General features: G+C 42.9%; 1 protein-coding gene across 6 annotated transcripts in view; it reads left to right on the top strand.

The window, feature by feature from the left end:
- The window catches only part of LOC115192316 (receptor-type tyrosine-protein phosphatase F-like), a 435,047-nt gene that overhangs the window by 335,255 nt on the left and 84,799 nt on the right, over positions 1–14,993 (top strand). For all 6 annotated transcript variants that reach the window (XM_029750668.1, XM_029750671.1, XM_029750670.1 and 3 more), the window contains one exon: positions 5,032–5,225. In XM_029750668.1, coding sequence (XP_029606528.1) covers positions 5,032–5,225 — 194 coding nt within the window. The remainder of the gene's footprint in view (positions 1–5,031; positions 5,226–14,993) is intronic.

The raw sequence follows: 14,993 nt of genomic DNA, 5'->3' as shown, positions 1-14,993 counted from the left end.
GCATAATTCTAGCTAGTTTTCTGTCTGTTGATGCCCTTCTTTGAATTGGCTAAACATTACACGCAGCTATTGTCAATGTACTCTCCTCACATAACCTAACTTTATGCATTCTCCGTAATGCCTCTGAAAATCGGACAGCGTGGTTAGATTTAGGAGATATATCTTTCAAATGGAGGAAAATAGTTGATTATTTGATTTTTTGAAATGATTACTCTTGCAGTTTTGAATTCCCCGCCATGGTCACATGACAATGAATCCCAATACCGGGATAAGATCGGGATAAGATCCTCAACAGTTAATAACTTCACCATGTTCAAAGGGATATTCATTGTCTGCTTTTTTTTAAACATTTTTACCCATCTACTAATAGGTGCCCTTCTTTGCGAGGCATTGGAAAACCTCCCTGGTCTCTGTGGTTGAATCTGTGTTCAAAATTCACTGGGGTACAGAGATGAGGTAGTCATTCAAAAATCATGTTAATCACTATTATTGCACATGGAATGAGTCCATGCAACTTATTATGTGATACACATGTTCTTAAGTTTCATGTTTGTGTCTTTTACTTTTGGTTTGTACACCAGCTTCAAACAGCTATATTTTTATATTTTAGATTCTTCAAAGTAGCCACCCTTTGCCTTGATGACAGCTTTTCACACTCTTGGCATTCTCTGAACCAGCTTCATGGGGTAATCACCTGGAATGCATTTTTATTAACTGGTGTGCCTTGTTAAAAGTGAATTTGTGTAAATGATTTCCTTCTTAATGCGTTTGAGCCAATCACTTGTGTTGTGACAAGGCAGGGGTGGTATACAGAAGATAGCCCTATTTGGTAAAAGACCAAGTCCATGTTATGGCAAGAAAAGCTCAAATAAGCAAAGAGAAATGACAATCCATCATTACTTTAAGACATGAAGGTCAGTCAATAAGGAAAATGTCAAGAACTTCGAAGGTTTCTTCAAGTGCAGTCGCAAAAACCATCAAGCGTTATGATGAAACTGGCTCTCATGAGGACCGCCACAAGACAGGAAGAACCAGAGTTACCTCTGTTGCAGAGGATAAGTTCATTCGAGTTACCAGCCTCAGGAATTGCAGCCCAAATAAATGCTTCACAGACTTCAAGTAACAGACACACCTCACTATCAGTTGTTCGAAGGAGACTGCGTGAATTAGGCCTTCATGGTCGAATTGTTGCAAAGAAACCAGTACTAAAGGACACCAATAACAAGAGACTTGCTTGTGCCAAGAAACACGAGCAATGGACATTAGACTGGTGGAAATCTGTTCTTTAGTCTGATGAGTCTAAATTTGAGATTTTGGGTTCAAACTGCCATTTCTTTGTGAGAGGCAGAGTAGGTGAAGGGATGATCTCCACATGTGTGGTTCCCACTGTGAAGCATGGAGGAGGGGGTGTGATGGTGTGGGGGTGCTTTGCTGGTGACACTCTCTGTGATTTATTTAGAATTCAAGGTACACTTAACCAGCATGGCTACCACAGCATTCTGAAGCGATACGCCACCCCATCTGATTTGCGTTTAGTGGGACTATATATATTTTTTCAACAGGACAATGACCCAACACACCTCCAGGCTGTGTAAGGGCTATTTGACCAAGAAGGAGAGTAATGGAGTGCTGCATCAGATGACCTGGCCTCCAGAATCACCCGGCTTCAACACAATTGAGATGGTTTGGGATGAGTCGGACCACAGAGTGAAGGAAAACAAGTGCTCAGCATATGTGGGAACACCTTCAAGACTGTTGGAAAAGCACTCCAGGTGAAGCTGGAACACAACAAAATGTGGAAAAAGTCAAGGGTTCTGAAAACATGGCCACCGTCAGATCCTTCTCTCTTCTCCTCTCTATCTCCTCTGCCACACTGGGATGAGTGACCCCCTAACTGACTTTGCCTATACATTCCCAATCTGTCCCAGATCTTTATCGAATTACCGGCTGAATCACTTTCCCGCTGCCCTGAGCTGATAAGCACATGATGTGTGCTTGATTGCATTCACGCAGTGGGATTCTGGGGGGAAAGTGCATTAGCAACTTCATTCATGTGGACCTGAGTAGAGGGAACATTCTAGAAACAAGAGAACACGGCATGAACCTACTCTGTCTCTGCACCTCGGTTTCCATGGAGACTCCATGGGAGTGAGTGGGAGCTCTCTGTCTCTCTGATGAGTAGCAGACAACCAGGGAAGGATTGAGAAAGAAAGAGCTGGGTGGCAGAGAGAGGGAGCAATAGATGGAGAGAGATGGAGACAAACTATCGCTGCTGCCCTCAGTTTGAGTCCATCATCCCAGTGCAGCCCAACACTGAGCGATGACAGTATGTTGTTTGAAAACAATAGGGTTTATTGTTACTCTAAATAGAATGATGGGTAAAAAATAACCCAATTTGGGTTATTAGGAAACCCAGCGCTGGGTAAATATTTGGCAGAACACACGCTGGGTTATTTTGACCCAACCAGTTGGGTTGCATGAATAACCCAACATGTTGGGATATTGGGATTACCCAAACATGAGTTAATTTAACCATCAGTTTGGTTTTATTCATTTTCATGCTGGATCGACCCAGCAGCTGGGTCTTTTTTTAATGTAATCATTAGGTTGTTTTCAGGAGGTGTGGCTAATTTGGGATGTGACTTTCAGATAGTTATTTTTGGCCACCAATGAGAGTAAATGTAGTTCATCTTTATCAATTAAGTTCGTACACTGCAAATAAAACATTTTCTTTAACATTTTTGCACTTTAAATATTCAAATATAATATTAATAATATTGTTATTTGCATACTATAACAAAGTGGTAATCATCCCAACATTGGGTTTTCCGAAGGCTCTTAAGAAACTAGTACGCTTCCTCAAAGCTACAAAAATTTGAGTGTTCAACCTCAATATGTGATAACAACATAGCAGAACAGATCAACCGGAATTACATTTACTGTCACGGGTATCCAAAAATCTGAAAGCCCCACCCCTACTAAGCCACGCCTCCAGTCTTTTCATCAGACCAGCTGGGTCATATCTCAATAACCCAGGATCAACTTCCCAACCTTGCTCTTTTTAAAGAAAACAACCCAACTAAAACCTATTCCCCCTCAGGAGACTGAAAAGATTTGGCATGGGTCTTCAGATCCTCAAAAGGTTTTACAACTGCACCATCGAGAGCATCTTGACGGGTTGCATCATGGCCTGGTATGGCAACTCCTCGGCCTCCGACCACAAGGCACTACAGAGGGTAGTGCGTACGGCCCAGTACATCACCGGGGCCAAGCTTCCTGCCATCCAGGACCTCTATACCAGGCGGTGTCAGAGGAAGACTCTAAAAATGGTCAAAGACTCCATCCACCCTAGTCATAGACTGTTCTCTCTGCTACCGCATGGCAAGCGGTACCGGAGCGCCAAGTCTAGGTCGAAGAAGCTTCTAAACAGCTTCTACCCCCAAGCCATAAGACTCCTGACCATCTAATCAAATGGCTACCCAGACTATTTGCATTGCCCCCCCATCCCCATTCTACGCTGCTGCTACTCTCTGTTATTATCTATGCATAGTCACTTTAATAAGTCTATCTACATGTACATATTACCTCAATTACCTTGACACCGGTGCCCCTGCACATTGACTCTGTACCGGTACCCCCTGTATATAGCCCCGCTATTGTTATTTACTGCTGCTCTTTAATTAATTATTTGTTATTCTTATCTCATACTTTTTTTAGGTATTTTCTTAAAACTGCATTGTTGGTTAAGGGCTTGTAAGTAAGCATTTCACTGTAAGGTCTACACCTGTTGCATTCAGCGCATGTGACAAATAACATTTGGTTTGATTTTGATTTGATAAATGACCCAATGCATGCAACCCAGCAGTTGGGTCATCCAAACAACCTGGCATTTTTTTCAGTGTACGCACCCTTTGGACAAGTCTGAAGACAGGATGAACAATTTACACCCAGCAGTACTCTTGATTGAAATCCTTGAAGACCGAACTTCAAAGACTTCAACAGCATCATGAGTATGTCTGTGTATACGTGCTGGGGTTCTCTACATCTGTTCCTCTTCCATTTTACACAGGCATGGTGTGTGTTCTAAATGGGACCCTGTTGCCTACATAGTGCACTACTTTTGACAAGTAGTGCACTGTAAAGGGAATAGGGTGCAATTTGGGATGTAGACTTGGGCTTTGTGTTTATCTGTTAATACAAGAGCCATATTGACTTTTGTTCTTCTGAAGGTCGACCGAGGCGGCAGGATTCTGCAGTATTCTGGAAGCTTGCAGATGTATTATGAGGTTAAATGGTTCCAATTAGCAGAGCTGCTGTGCATAGTGCTGACTGGCAGATACTGAGCTTTTCCTTTCCGTTAGGATATGTAGTGTTGCGCTGGGTAGAATACTACACTAACAGTCTGCTTATATCTATGTATTAATCTCTTAATAAAGGCCTTTTCCTTTACCGCTTCCTGTCCTTTCCTCCTCACTCTCTGCTGCTTCCTATTGACTATCATTATCAAGCCAATCTATCTCCGCTCATTTCTATTGAAGTCCTAGTTGTATTAATTTAAAACCTCCCCTGGTAGCTGATCATGCATCCTGCTCATGATAAGCCTGTTTAAATAGCAGCTCTGCTCTTCCTCTGCCATGAAACATTAAGTCTGGCCACTCAACACAGCCGCTGATGTCCCCCCCAAGAAACCACGAGACGCTTTGATTTATCTAACCTTCAAAGGGATCTATGCTACCTTCATATTACCTTTGAACCTCCACAGACCTTTCAATGTTTCTCAATAGGTCTGTTTCTTTGATGAAGCTTTGATGCCATTCCGATAGAGATCTAGCTAGCTATAGAGCACAGTGTTTGAAACAGGCTTGGTTGGTCATCTTAAATTATTCTCTGGGTACATCTGAAATACGGTGCCATTTTGGACACAGGTTTAAGCCTAGCTGTAACCCTCAGTCAGAGTTGAAGCTTAACTTGTTACCTGCAGTACGCTAAATTGTTATGTAACCTCTGTTACCTGTTATCCTTTTCCCCCAGTGCCCGGAGCCCCTCCCAGGAAGGTGGAGGCTGATGCCCTGAACTCTACAGCCCTGAGGGTGATGTGGAAGCCCCCCCTCCAGGTGAAACAGCATGGGCAGATCAGGGGGTACCAGGTGGTCTACTCACGACTGGAGAACGGAGCGCCACGAGGCCAGCCCAACATCATGGACGTCTCCCTACCCGAGGCACAGGTACTGTCCCACTGCCACTGCCACAGTGTCCCAGTTAGACCTGGGTTTCGAATGGTATTTGAAATATTTCTAAAACCTTAACTGCAAAACAATGAATACGTAAGATGTGCTGAGCTTGCCCGGCCATTTGGCACTCCAGGAAGGCTCAAGCAAACGCTCAAAGAACCCAGGTCTCTCAAACTCTCAAAGGGCCCTCCCATTCACCTCACACTGTTCTTAGTCACTCATAATGGAGAACTGGAGGAGATTTTGTTCAGTAAGGAATGATTGTTACTCACTGTCAGTGGCAGAGAATGGTGATCAGGTAATCACTATGATTATTTAATTAGTCAGTCCTCTTAACGTGATTGAAAAAGACCTGTGTATTTCCTGTGTATTTGCCTTTAAAAAACACAGTGAACAAATCCAACTTTTCCATTTCATCTTCAGTGGAATAAGGCAGGGATGAAAATACCAAAATAACTCTGTTCAGTCTCTAGCTATGCTGATGATGAAAATGCATTGGGTGATTTTCTATGTAGATATGAATGTGGGGTGGTCTGCCTTTTATGTAGATGAGAATGTCAACTCACTGCCTTGTTATTCTAGGGAAATTATTGTATTTCATATTGTTGCTGGGTTTAGTATTACTCGTAAATGAGGAATATGAAAAAGCATAGATTTAATCCTGATTAGGGTTGCTCACACACAGACACACACACACACCTCTCTCTCTCTCTCTTTCTCTCTCTTTCTCTCTCTCCCTCCCTCTCGTTGCATTAGGAATGCTTATAAGAGAATCTCTAGTCATTTTAGGAGCTTGTGAGAGCATGCCTTCCTTCTCTATGAAGCACACAGTGTCAAGCACACAGTGTCAAGCCCTCCTCCAGTTCCCAGCTTATCAGTGCTAGCACCCTATGCCATTCTCCTCAGATAACTGCAGACAAGCCTAGCTGACATGGTAGGTATAGAGGTGTGATGAGATGTACAATCAGACAATTCACAATTCACTGCCATGTCTGATTCTGATGCTGAGTCACAGCGGTTCGTTCAGGCAGAGTTATTATCCACATCACTGATATTTGTATTGACGTGCTGTGAATGTATTTTGTTTCTGAACCTTACACCTTAACATGTATTTTTCCATAAAGCTGTGCCAAAATGTCACCCAATTCCCTACATAGTGTACGTTTGACCAGAGCCCTTTGACCCTTACACATGTCTTAATTAGAATTGATCAACCCTCACATCCCTAGCATGTTGTCAGGGCTGGCTCAAGGAAGCAGGAGAGGTAGAGTCAAGCGCAGGAGACAGTAAATTCTTGAACACACTTTAATCCGTATGCACAAAAAATAAAGACAGTCCAAACACGACAGGGCAGGGCGCCAAACAGATACCACGCTCCAAAACCCTTATTAAACGTCCAAAATAGGGACGCAGCCCATAAATACCTCTGCGGTGATAAAACACAAAAACAACCACAGGCAGAGGGAAAAAAACACACGTTCCTCAAGATTCCACAAACCTGACAAGGAACATAATCACGCACAAACACAGACATACCTTGCTAAACTAAATAACCCCCCCTACTAATAACTAAACCAAAACAGGTGCGTGCCTACCTAGACCTAACCAACAGAAAGTGAAACAAAAAGGATCGATGGCAGCTAGTAGGCCGGCGACGACGACCGCCGAGCGCCGCCCGGTCGAGGAGGGGCGCCACAATCCGTCGGTGTCGTGACACATGTTGACCTTACGATTCCTTTTACTTCACAGTGAAACAAAATGGGAGCTATAGGGACATCAGGCTGGTTCCACCAACCTACTGTTTTTGCCGTGACCAACCATTTTGCCGTGACCTTGCAATCAGACAGCCACCCAAAGACTACTTCTTAAATCCCTGTTCCTTGATGGCTGCTGCATCTCGTCTCTGTGATGCACCACTCCTTCGCCAAACACACACACACATACACACACACACTGCACCACTTCTTGGCCAAGCTGAAAGGTCAAGTAGACATACAGTGTGAGGGTCAATCGTTCATGTCATTTCATATTGTGTTTTTTTTCTCTCTCCCAGAGATAAGTCTCACCTCTGATTTCCTTCATGAGCTACATTCCTGTCTTATCTGGGCAAGGAGCAGCTATGCTTCTGCATCCCCCTACCACATTTGTGACACCCAGATACAGGCAATGACGCACACACACACATACACATTAGAGGTCGACCGATTATGATTTTCCAACGCCGGTGCCGATACCGATTATTGGAGGACCAAAAGGGGGGCGATGCCGATTAATCGGCCGATTTTTTAAATTGTTTTTATTTGTAATAATGACAATTACAACAATACTGAATGAACAGTTATTTTAACTTAATATAATACATCAATAAAATCAATTTAGCCTCAAATAAATAATGAAACATGTTCAATTTGGTTTAAATAATGCAAAAACAAAGTGTTGGAGAAGAAAGTAAAAGTGCAATATGTGCCATGTAAAAAAGCTAACATGAGAACATAAAACATAAAAAAGCTCAGAACATGAGAACATATGAAAGCTGGTGGTTCCTTTTAACATGAGTCTTCAATATTCCCAGGTAAGAAGTTTTAGGTTGTAGTTATTATAGGAATTATAGGACTATTTCTCTCTATACGATTTGTATTTCATATACCTTTGACTATTGGATGTTCTTATAGGCACTTTAGTATTGCCAGTGTAACAGTATAGCTTCCGTCCCTCTCCTCGCTCCTACCTGGGCTCGAACCAGGAACACATCGACAACAGCTACCCTCGAAGCAGCGTTACCCATGTAGAGGAAGGGGAACAACTACTCCAAGTCTCAGATTGAGTAACGTTTGAAACGCTATTAGCGCGCACCCAGCTAACTAGCTAGCCATTTCACATCAGTTACACCAGCCTAATCTTGGGAGTTGACAGGGTTGAAGTCATAAACAGCGCAATTCATTGAGAAGGGCTGCTGGCAAAATGCACGAAAGTGCTGTTTGAATGAACGATTACGAGCCTGCTGCTGCCTACCATCGCTCAGTCAGACTGCTCTATCAAATCATAGACTTAATAATAACATAATAACACACAGAAATACAAGCCTTAGGTCATTAATATGGTCGAATCCGGGAACTATCATCTCGAAAACAAAAGGTTTTCCTGTCAGTGAAATACGGAACCGTTCCGTATTTTATCTAACGGGTGGCATCCCTAAGTCTAAATATTCCTGTTACATTGCACAACCTTCAATGTTATGTCATAATTACGTAAAATTCTGGCAAATTAGTTCGCAACGAGCCAGGCGGCCCAAACTGTTGCATATAACCTGACTCTGCGTGCAATGAACGCAAAATGACACAATTTCACCTGGTTAATATTGTTATGAAAACTTGAAATCGGCCCTAATTAATCGGCCATTCCGATTAATCAGTCAACCTCTAATACACATATATACACAAAAACATATACATAGACATGCATTCACACACACTCATGAGCACTTACACATGCATGCACGCACACAAGCATGTACGCAAGCACACGCAGATGTGCACACACGCAAACACACACATATGCACACATATATCTCACCCTGTGAGTGAATGTGCTTTTCAGGAAACTGTCTTTTATTTTTATATTTAACCTTTATTTAACTAGGCAAGCCAGTAAAGAATTAATTCTTATTTACAATGACGGCCTACCCCGTCCAAACCCTGCCCTAACCCGGACGACGCTGGGCCAATTGTGTGCTGCCCTATGGGACTCCCGATCACGGCCGGTTGCCCTAAAAGGGCTTGAAGGCTCATATTTTTTTGTGGGGGACACCACACTCTACAAAGAAAGTCCTGCAGGCTCTAGTTTTATCTTATCTTGATTATTGTCCAGTCATATGGCCAAGTGCTGCAAAGAAGGACTTAGATAAGCTTCAGCTGGCCAAGAACTGAGAGGCAGGGTTTGTGCTTCATTGTATTCAGAGGGCTAATATCAATACAATACATGCCAGTCTCTCGAGGGCTAAGAGATAAGGAAACACACTGCTGCCACGTGTGCTCCCTCTCCGGCCTCTAGGTCACCAGGCTGCTCGTTATGGCGCACACCTGTCACCATCGTTACACGCATCAGCGCATTATAACACTCACCTGGACTCCATCACCTCCTTGATTACCTGCCTGATATATGTCACTCCCTTTGGTTCCTTCCTCAGGCGTCATTGTTTCTGTTTCTCGTCTGGGTGCTGTTAGTGTTTCTGCTTTGTATTATGTTCCTTTTATTTTATTAAAACACTCACTCCCTGAACTTGCTTACCGACTCTCAGCGCTCTCGTTACAACTGCATAATTTCTTGTTTTTATAAGAAACATTCATGTGAAGGAAATTGCTAATTATTTGCGTAGTCAACTTACACACAGCACTACACGCACACTTACCCCACCAGACATGCCACCAGGGGTCTTTTCACAGTCCCCAGGTCCAGAACAAATGTAAGAAAGCGTACAGTACTATACAGACCCGTGTTTGCATGGAACTCCTTTCCATCTTATATAGTGCAAGTGAACAGCAAATCTGGTTTCAAAAAACAAATAAAGCAACACCTCACGGCACAACGCCTCGCCCCCATGGGACCTATTTTTTGTGTGTATGTCATGTGTTACCAATAGATGCACACGCACGCACACGCACAACACGTGAAATGTTTTAAATGTGTGTACAGTATCAGTCAAAAGTTTGGATACACCTACTCATTCCAGAGTTGTTTTTTGTTTTTTGTTTACTATGAAGACATCAAAACTATGAAATAACACATGGAATCATGTAGTAAATAAAAATATATTTTATATTATTCAAAGTAGTCACCCTTTGCCTTGATGACAGTTTTGCACACTTGGCATATAAGTATAAGTCACTGAATAAACATATCTCTACACGTACAGTGTGGAGCAATACACACACACACACACATACTCAAACATCCACGATACAGACTCACACACACACATTTTTTTCCTACTACCTTCATTCATAGAGTTTTGTCTGTTTTTATTTGTAATGTATCTAATTAGTTGTATCTTGCCAAGCCAGTGGAGTGTATTCATTTTAGAATACTGCAGTAGTTTCCTTAGTCCTCTTCATTGGAATCTGTTCTGCCATGCATGCATATGGCATTATTTGGCTGAATCTTTCCACGGTGTGTTGTTTGGATCTCTGTCATATACAACACAGACACACACACACACTCTGTGTTGTTGGATCTCTCTCGGTTTGTCGTATACACATCACACGATTTTCTGTGATGGATTGATTCCGTCCCTGGTGCGGTGCTGAATCACTTTAAGTGGGCTGTTTTGCCAGGCTCAGATCTTTATGCCAGTGGAGAGCTCCTCATACCATGGCGGCTGGCTGTGTTATGTCCATATTTATGGTGCCTGCGTCCTTGTCAGCTCCATGAAAAACAGGCTCTCTGGCCACTGCTACTGATGAAGTCTGGGGACTAGATCTGTTCGAAAGAGGCCATAACCATTCCCCTCAGTTGCTTATACAGTGTTACACACCCAAGGACAGAGAGAAGCTCATTGCAGAGAAACATATTAGCAAGACTAGAAGCTGTGATCACTATAGACCTACCAACCAAGGGCATAGAGAGAGAGAACAGTATTTTAGTGATAGAGAAACTAACACATTAGCTAGACTATAAGCTGTCATCACTCTACACTCTCACTGTCTTGAACCTAAAAGGGTTCTTCGGCTGTCCCTATAGGATAACCCTTTGAAGAAACCTTTTTGGTTCTGAAACCGAAAAGGGTTCTACCTGGAAGAACCCTTTTGGAACCCTTTTTTCTAAGAGTGTAGGCCTAGTAGTGTGTTGTTTTTCAGTTGAAGGAAGCTTTAAAAATCCCTTCGCTATTTTACTGTGGCTGTGGATGGTCTCTATAGAACAGCAATCAAGCTTGGACTACTGCTCTCTTCGTCACGCTTATGACAAAACCCTTAATGACAGAGTAAATTCCACCATATCAAATTATTGGCCGTGGGGTTAGAGACACTGAGGAACATAAAGGCTTAATTGCCTGCCAACTCCCTGCCCTGTGCTTTACGACGCTTATACCATTTTTGTTTATACCTGACTCTCATTCTGTGTCTTTCTCTCTCCTTCTCTCCTTCTCTTTTTCGCTCTCTCTCTCTCTCTTTCTCTCTGCTCGTGAACAAACAGAGTGTTGTTTTTCTACACGCTGGTTGTTTTGAGGTTTGAAGTCAGGCTTATTTTTGGACACCTGGAGCGGAAGGCTTGATGGCTGTGAAGCGGAAGGCTTGTCTGATCAGATAAAACGGTCCTAATCTATCAAACGCTAATCTGTGTCTCCTGGAGCTCAGGAAAAAAATGGATGCTTCAGCAGAGACTGGTCACTGAGAGAGGCAGGTGGAGAGGGAGATGGAGAGCGAGAGAGAGAAGGGAGAGAGGGAGAGATAGTCTTAGAGAGAGTGGAGGAAAAAGAGAGAGAGAAAGAGGAAGGGAATTAGGGCAGACGAGAAAGGAGAGAGAGAAAGATAGGAGAGGAAAAGAGAGGGAGGGAGAGTGTCGTTGTGTGTGGGTGGTAAGGAGTGATTACCTATAAACAAGGGCAGCATTGGTGCTTGAAGCCCACACTCTGGCATATATTTACTGCACAGAGAAAAGAGGAGAGAAAAGAGGAGAGAAGGGCTCTCTCTCTTTCTGGCTGCCTTCACAGTGCGTAGTGTAACTTCACAAATGGCAGTACACACATTCTCTTTGACAAATAGCTACCACTTGAAGGTCCCAGTTGTGTACGTTGTTATTTGTTAGTGTCTTCTACACAACTGTAGCCAGCAGCTACTTTCCAAACACTTCAGTTGAAAGCTATAGTGCTGCTTATTAACAGTAGTACAGTTGCTTCTAACAACTAGACAGTCTTCTCTCCTACCATGTAACATATATCCCTTAGGTATTTCCTTAGTCATGTTCAAGGAGAGCTGCCAGGCATATGTTTCAGGCAGGCAGCTATGTGTGAAACTAACTGCAGCAATACATATACTGCCTACTGCCGTGCATGACCATAGAGATGACCAAAGCTCACTGAACGATCAACCGCCACAAAACTAAATGTTCCGAAAAGGATTGTAGTCGCTACGCTGCTAAAGGACAGGTAATGGGACACACTTCATTAAAAGAGAGATGGACAGATGGAGAGGGAGGGAGAGAGCGAGAGAGTGAGAGAGAGAGAGAGAGAGAGAGAGAGAGAGAGAGAGAGAGAGAGAGAGAGAGAGAGAGAGAGAGAGAGAGAGAGAGAGAGAGAGAGCGAAAGAGTGCGAGAGAGAGCGAGAGATGGCGAGTGAGAGTGAGCGCTGTCACAGTCAAGTGCCAGGAAGAAAGTAATTTGATCACAGGAAATGAGATACATTGCACACAGGAAAATTGTATTATCAACTATAGATATAGCAATTTTATAACGAGACGAGGTAGTGTCAGTGTGGGTGTTGCACTAACTGTGTTATAAGTGTCTGCTACTTAAAAGGATGTTTTCAGCTGAGGTCTTTAGTTCTAAGTTGGAAAAGCAGGCACTAAAACAGTCTACAGTCTACTGTTGTTTCTATTATAAAATAGAAAGGATTTGTTATCCTCTAGCTGTTAACACATACATTAATTTTGATTCAGTGTCAGAGGAATGGTGAAATAAAGAAAAGTACAACATATTCTGGTAGACCTTTGCACCCTAATGCTTGTCTCTGTGTTGCTGTGCTGAAAGTTTCTCTCTGTTCCTGCGTTCTGTAAATGATTGGCTCCTTTAGCAACATCTGCCCAGATAATTCATCCTGACAGAGCGTCTCTGAGGCTTTCTTTTAAAGTTGCAGGTCCATTATGATATTCTGAGAGAGCAACTTGGCATTCTGAGAGAGACCTTTGCACCCTAATGCTTTTCTCTGGGTTGCTATTCTGAAAGTCTCCCTCTGTTGCAGCGGTCTGTGAATTATTGGCTCCTTTAGCAACATCTGCCCAGATAATTCATCCTGACAGAGCATCTCTGAGGCTTTTTCTTTCAAAGTTGCAGGTACATTATGATATTCTGAGAGAGCAACTTGGCAGTTAGAAAAATCGAGATGGGCTAATTTTCCTAAATTGATCACTAATAATCAGAATAATTTGAGAGTGCTCTTCTCGACCATTGATGTCCTGATAAATCCTACCTCAGCAAACCTATGTGAACTTTCCTCCACATCTAAATGTGATGCATTTGCGGCATATTTCAGAGATAAGATAACAAACATTAGGCTGGGTATCAGTCAAGCAAAACCTGATGAGAAGTTTGATGAGTCTACCAGTCTACCAAGCAAAGGCACTCTGGATTTATTTTCCCTGATTTACACAGACGTGCTCAGGAAAGTGATCTCACAACTTAAGCCTTCTACCTGCCTTCTCGATCCTATCCCCTCCACCTTCTGCAAAACAGTTTTTAATTGCATATCAGAAGAAGTACAAGCTATTGGTAATCACTCCTTGTTAACAGGCACTTTCCCCACTGCACTAAAAACTGCCATTGTGAAACCCCTTCTGAAGAAAAGTAATCTAGATTCTTCAGCTCTTTGCAATTTTTAGCCAATCTCCAACCTTTCATTCTTAAGAGATATTGGTTTTCAAACAGCTAAAAAAAAAAGTAAGTGCCAACTGTATTATTGAAAAATTCCAATCTGGTTTTTGGGTCCAGTACTGTTCAGTGTATTGTTCAGTAGCATTACTACCTAGAACTAAAGCGCAGGCAGACGAGTGGCTCCTGGGTTTACAGTACTTATAGTCACTCCAAGAGGAATAAGGTACTATGGTGCCACTTAGTTTATGCGATCCTTGCGGGAATTGAACCCATGACCTTGGAGTTAGAGGACCTCTGGTAACAGTAAATTGAAAGGTCTAGTTTCCTATTCATGGAACTGTGCAGCAGGGCAGAGTGGATTATCGCTGTAGTGTTGTCCAGAGTCCTGCAGTCCAGTAGCATTGACCTTTCTGGTGTCAGTGAGTGTGTGGAATACCTTTTGACCTGCACTGTGTGACACATACTGCATGAACACTGCCCAGTCAGAGGATGCATCCTAAATATCACCCTATTCCTTATATAGTTCACAACTCTTGACCAGAGCCCTATTATGCCCTGGTCAAAAGTAGTGCGCTATATAAAGGATAGGGTGCCATTTAGGACACCTCCTCACTCAGACATCCACTCACAAACACATGGTCTATTAGTGTTGAAGCGCTCTGTGGTAGTCTGTTTACCGGTCAGGGCTTCCAGTTCCGCTCACTAACTAATTTCACACAGGGTCAAACAGGCTAAAGTGACTTTGACGTGTTCAGTTTGGCCCTCAGGGACCACCGTCACACAGCCGTGACCTCACACACAGAAGGCTGCTGTGACTGGCAGCTACTCCAAGGCTACAGGGTCTTATAGAGTTCAGTCCCACCTACACTCTTCACCTCCTCCTTTAAAAACTATAGTCAAGACTCACAACATGTTCCATCAAAGAGCTTTTCCACTCAATTCCACTCAACTTACGCGAAATGCACTCTCTTTTTCTCATGGTTCACTGTGTAAGGACGATGTGTCAATCTTTTACCTGACCCTTTCCCTTCCCACGTCTTCGGGTTATTGACTTTGTTGTCAAGTGTTTTTATGGGTTCTGGAGATAAACATTTGTGTTGTGTGACGGAATAGCCTCCGGCTAAGTCATTTCTGTTTCGGGAGTACTCTCAACTCTGAAGTTTCTCACATCACATACAGTA

The sequence above is a fragment of the Salmo trutta genome, chromosome 4 (assembly GCF_901001165.1).
Source record: "Salmo trutta chromosome 4, fSalTru1.1, whole genome shotgun sequence".
NCBI lineage: Eukaryota > Metazoa > Chordata > Actinopteri > Salmoniformes > Salmonidae > Salmo > Salmo trutta.
The sequence above is the reverse complement of the archived record's forward strand: the minus strand, read 5'-3'. Positions and strand labels throughout refer to the sequence as shown.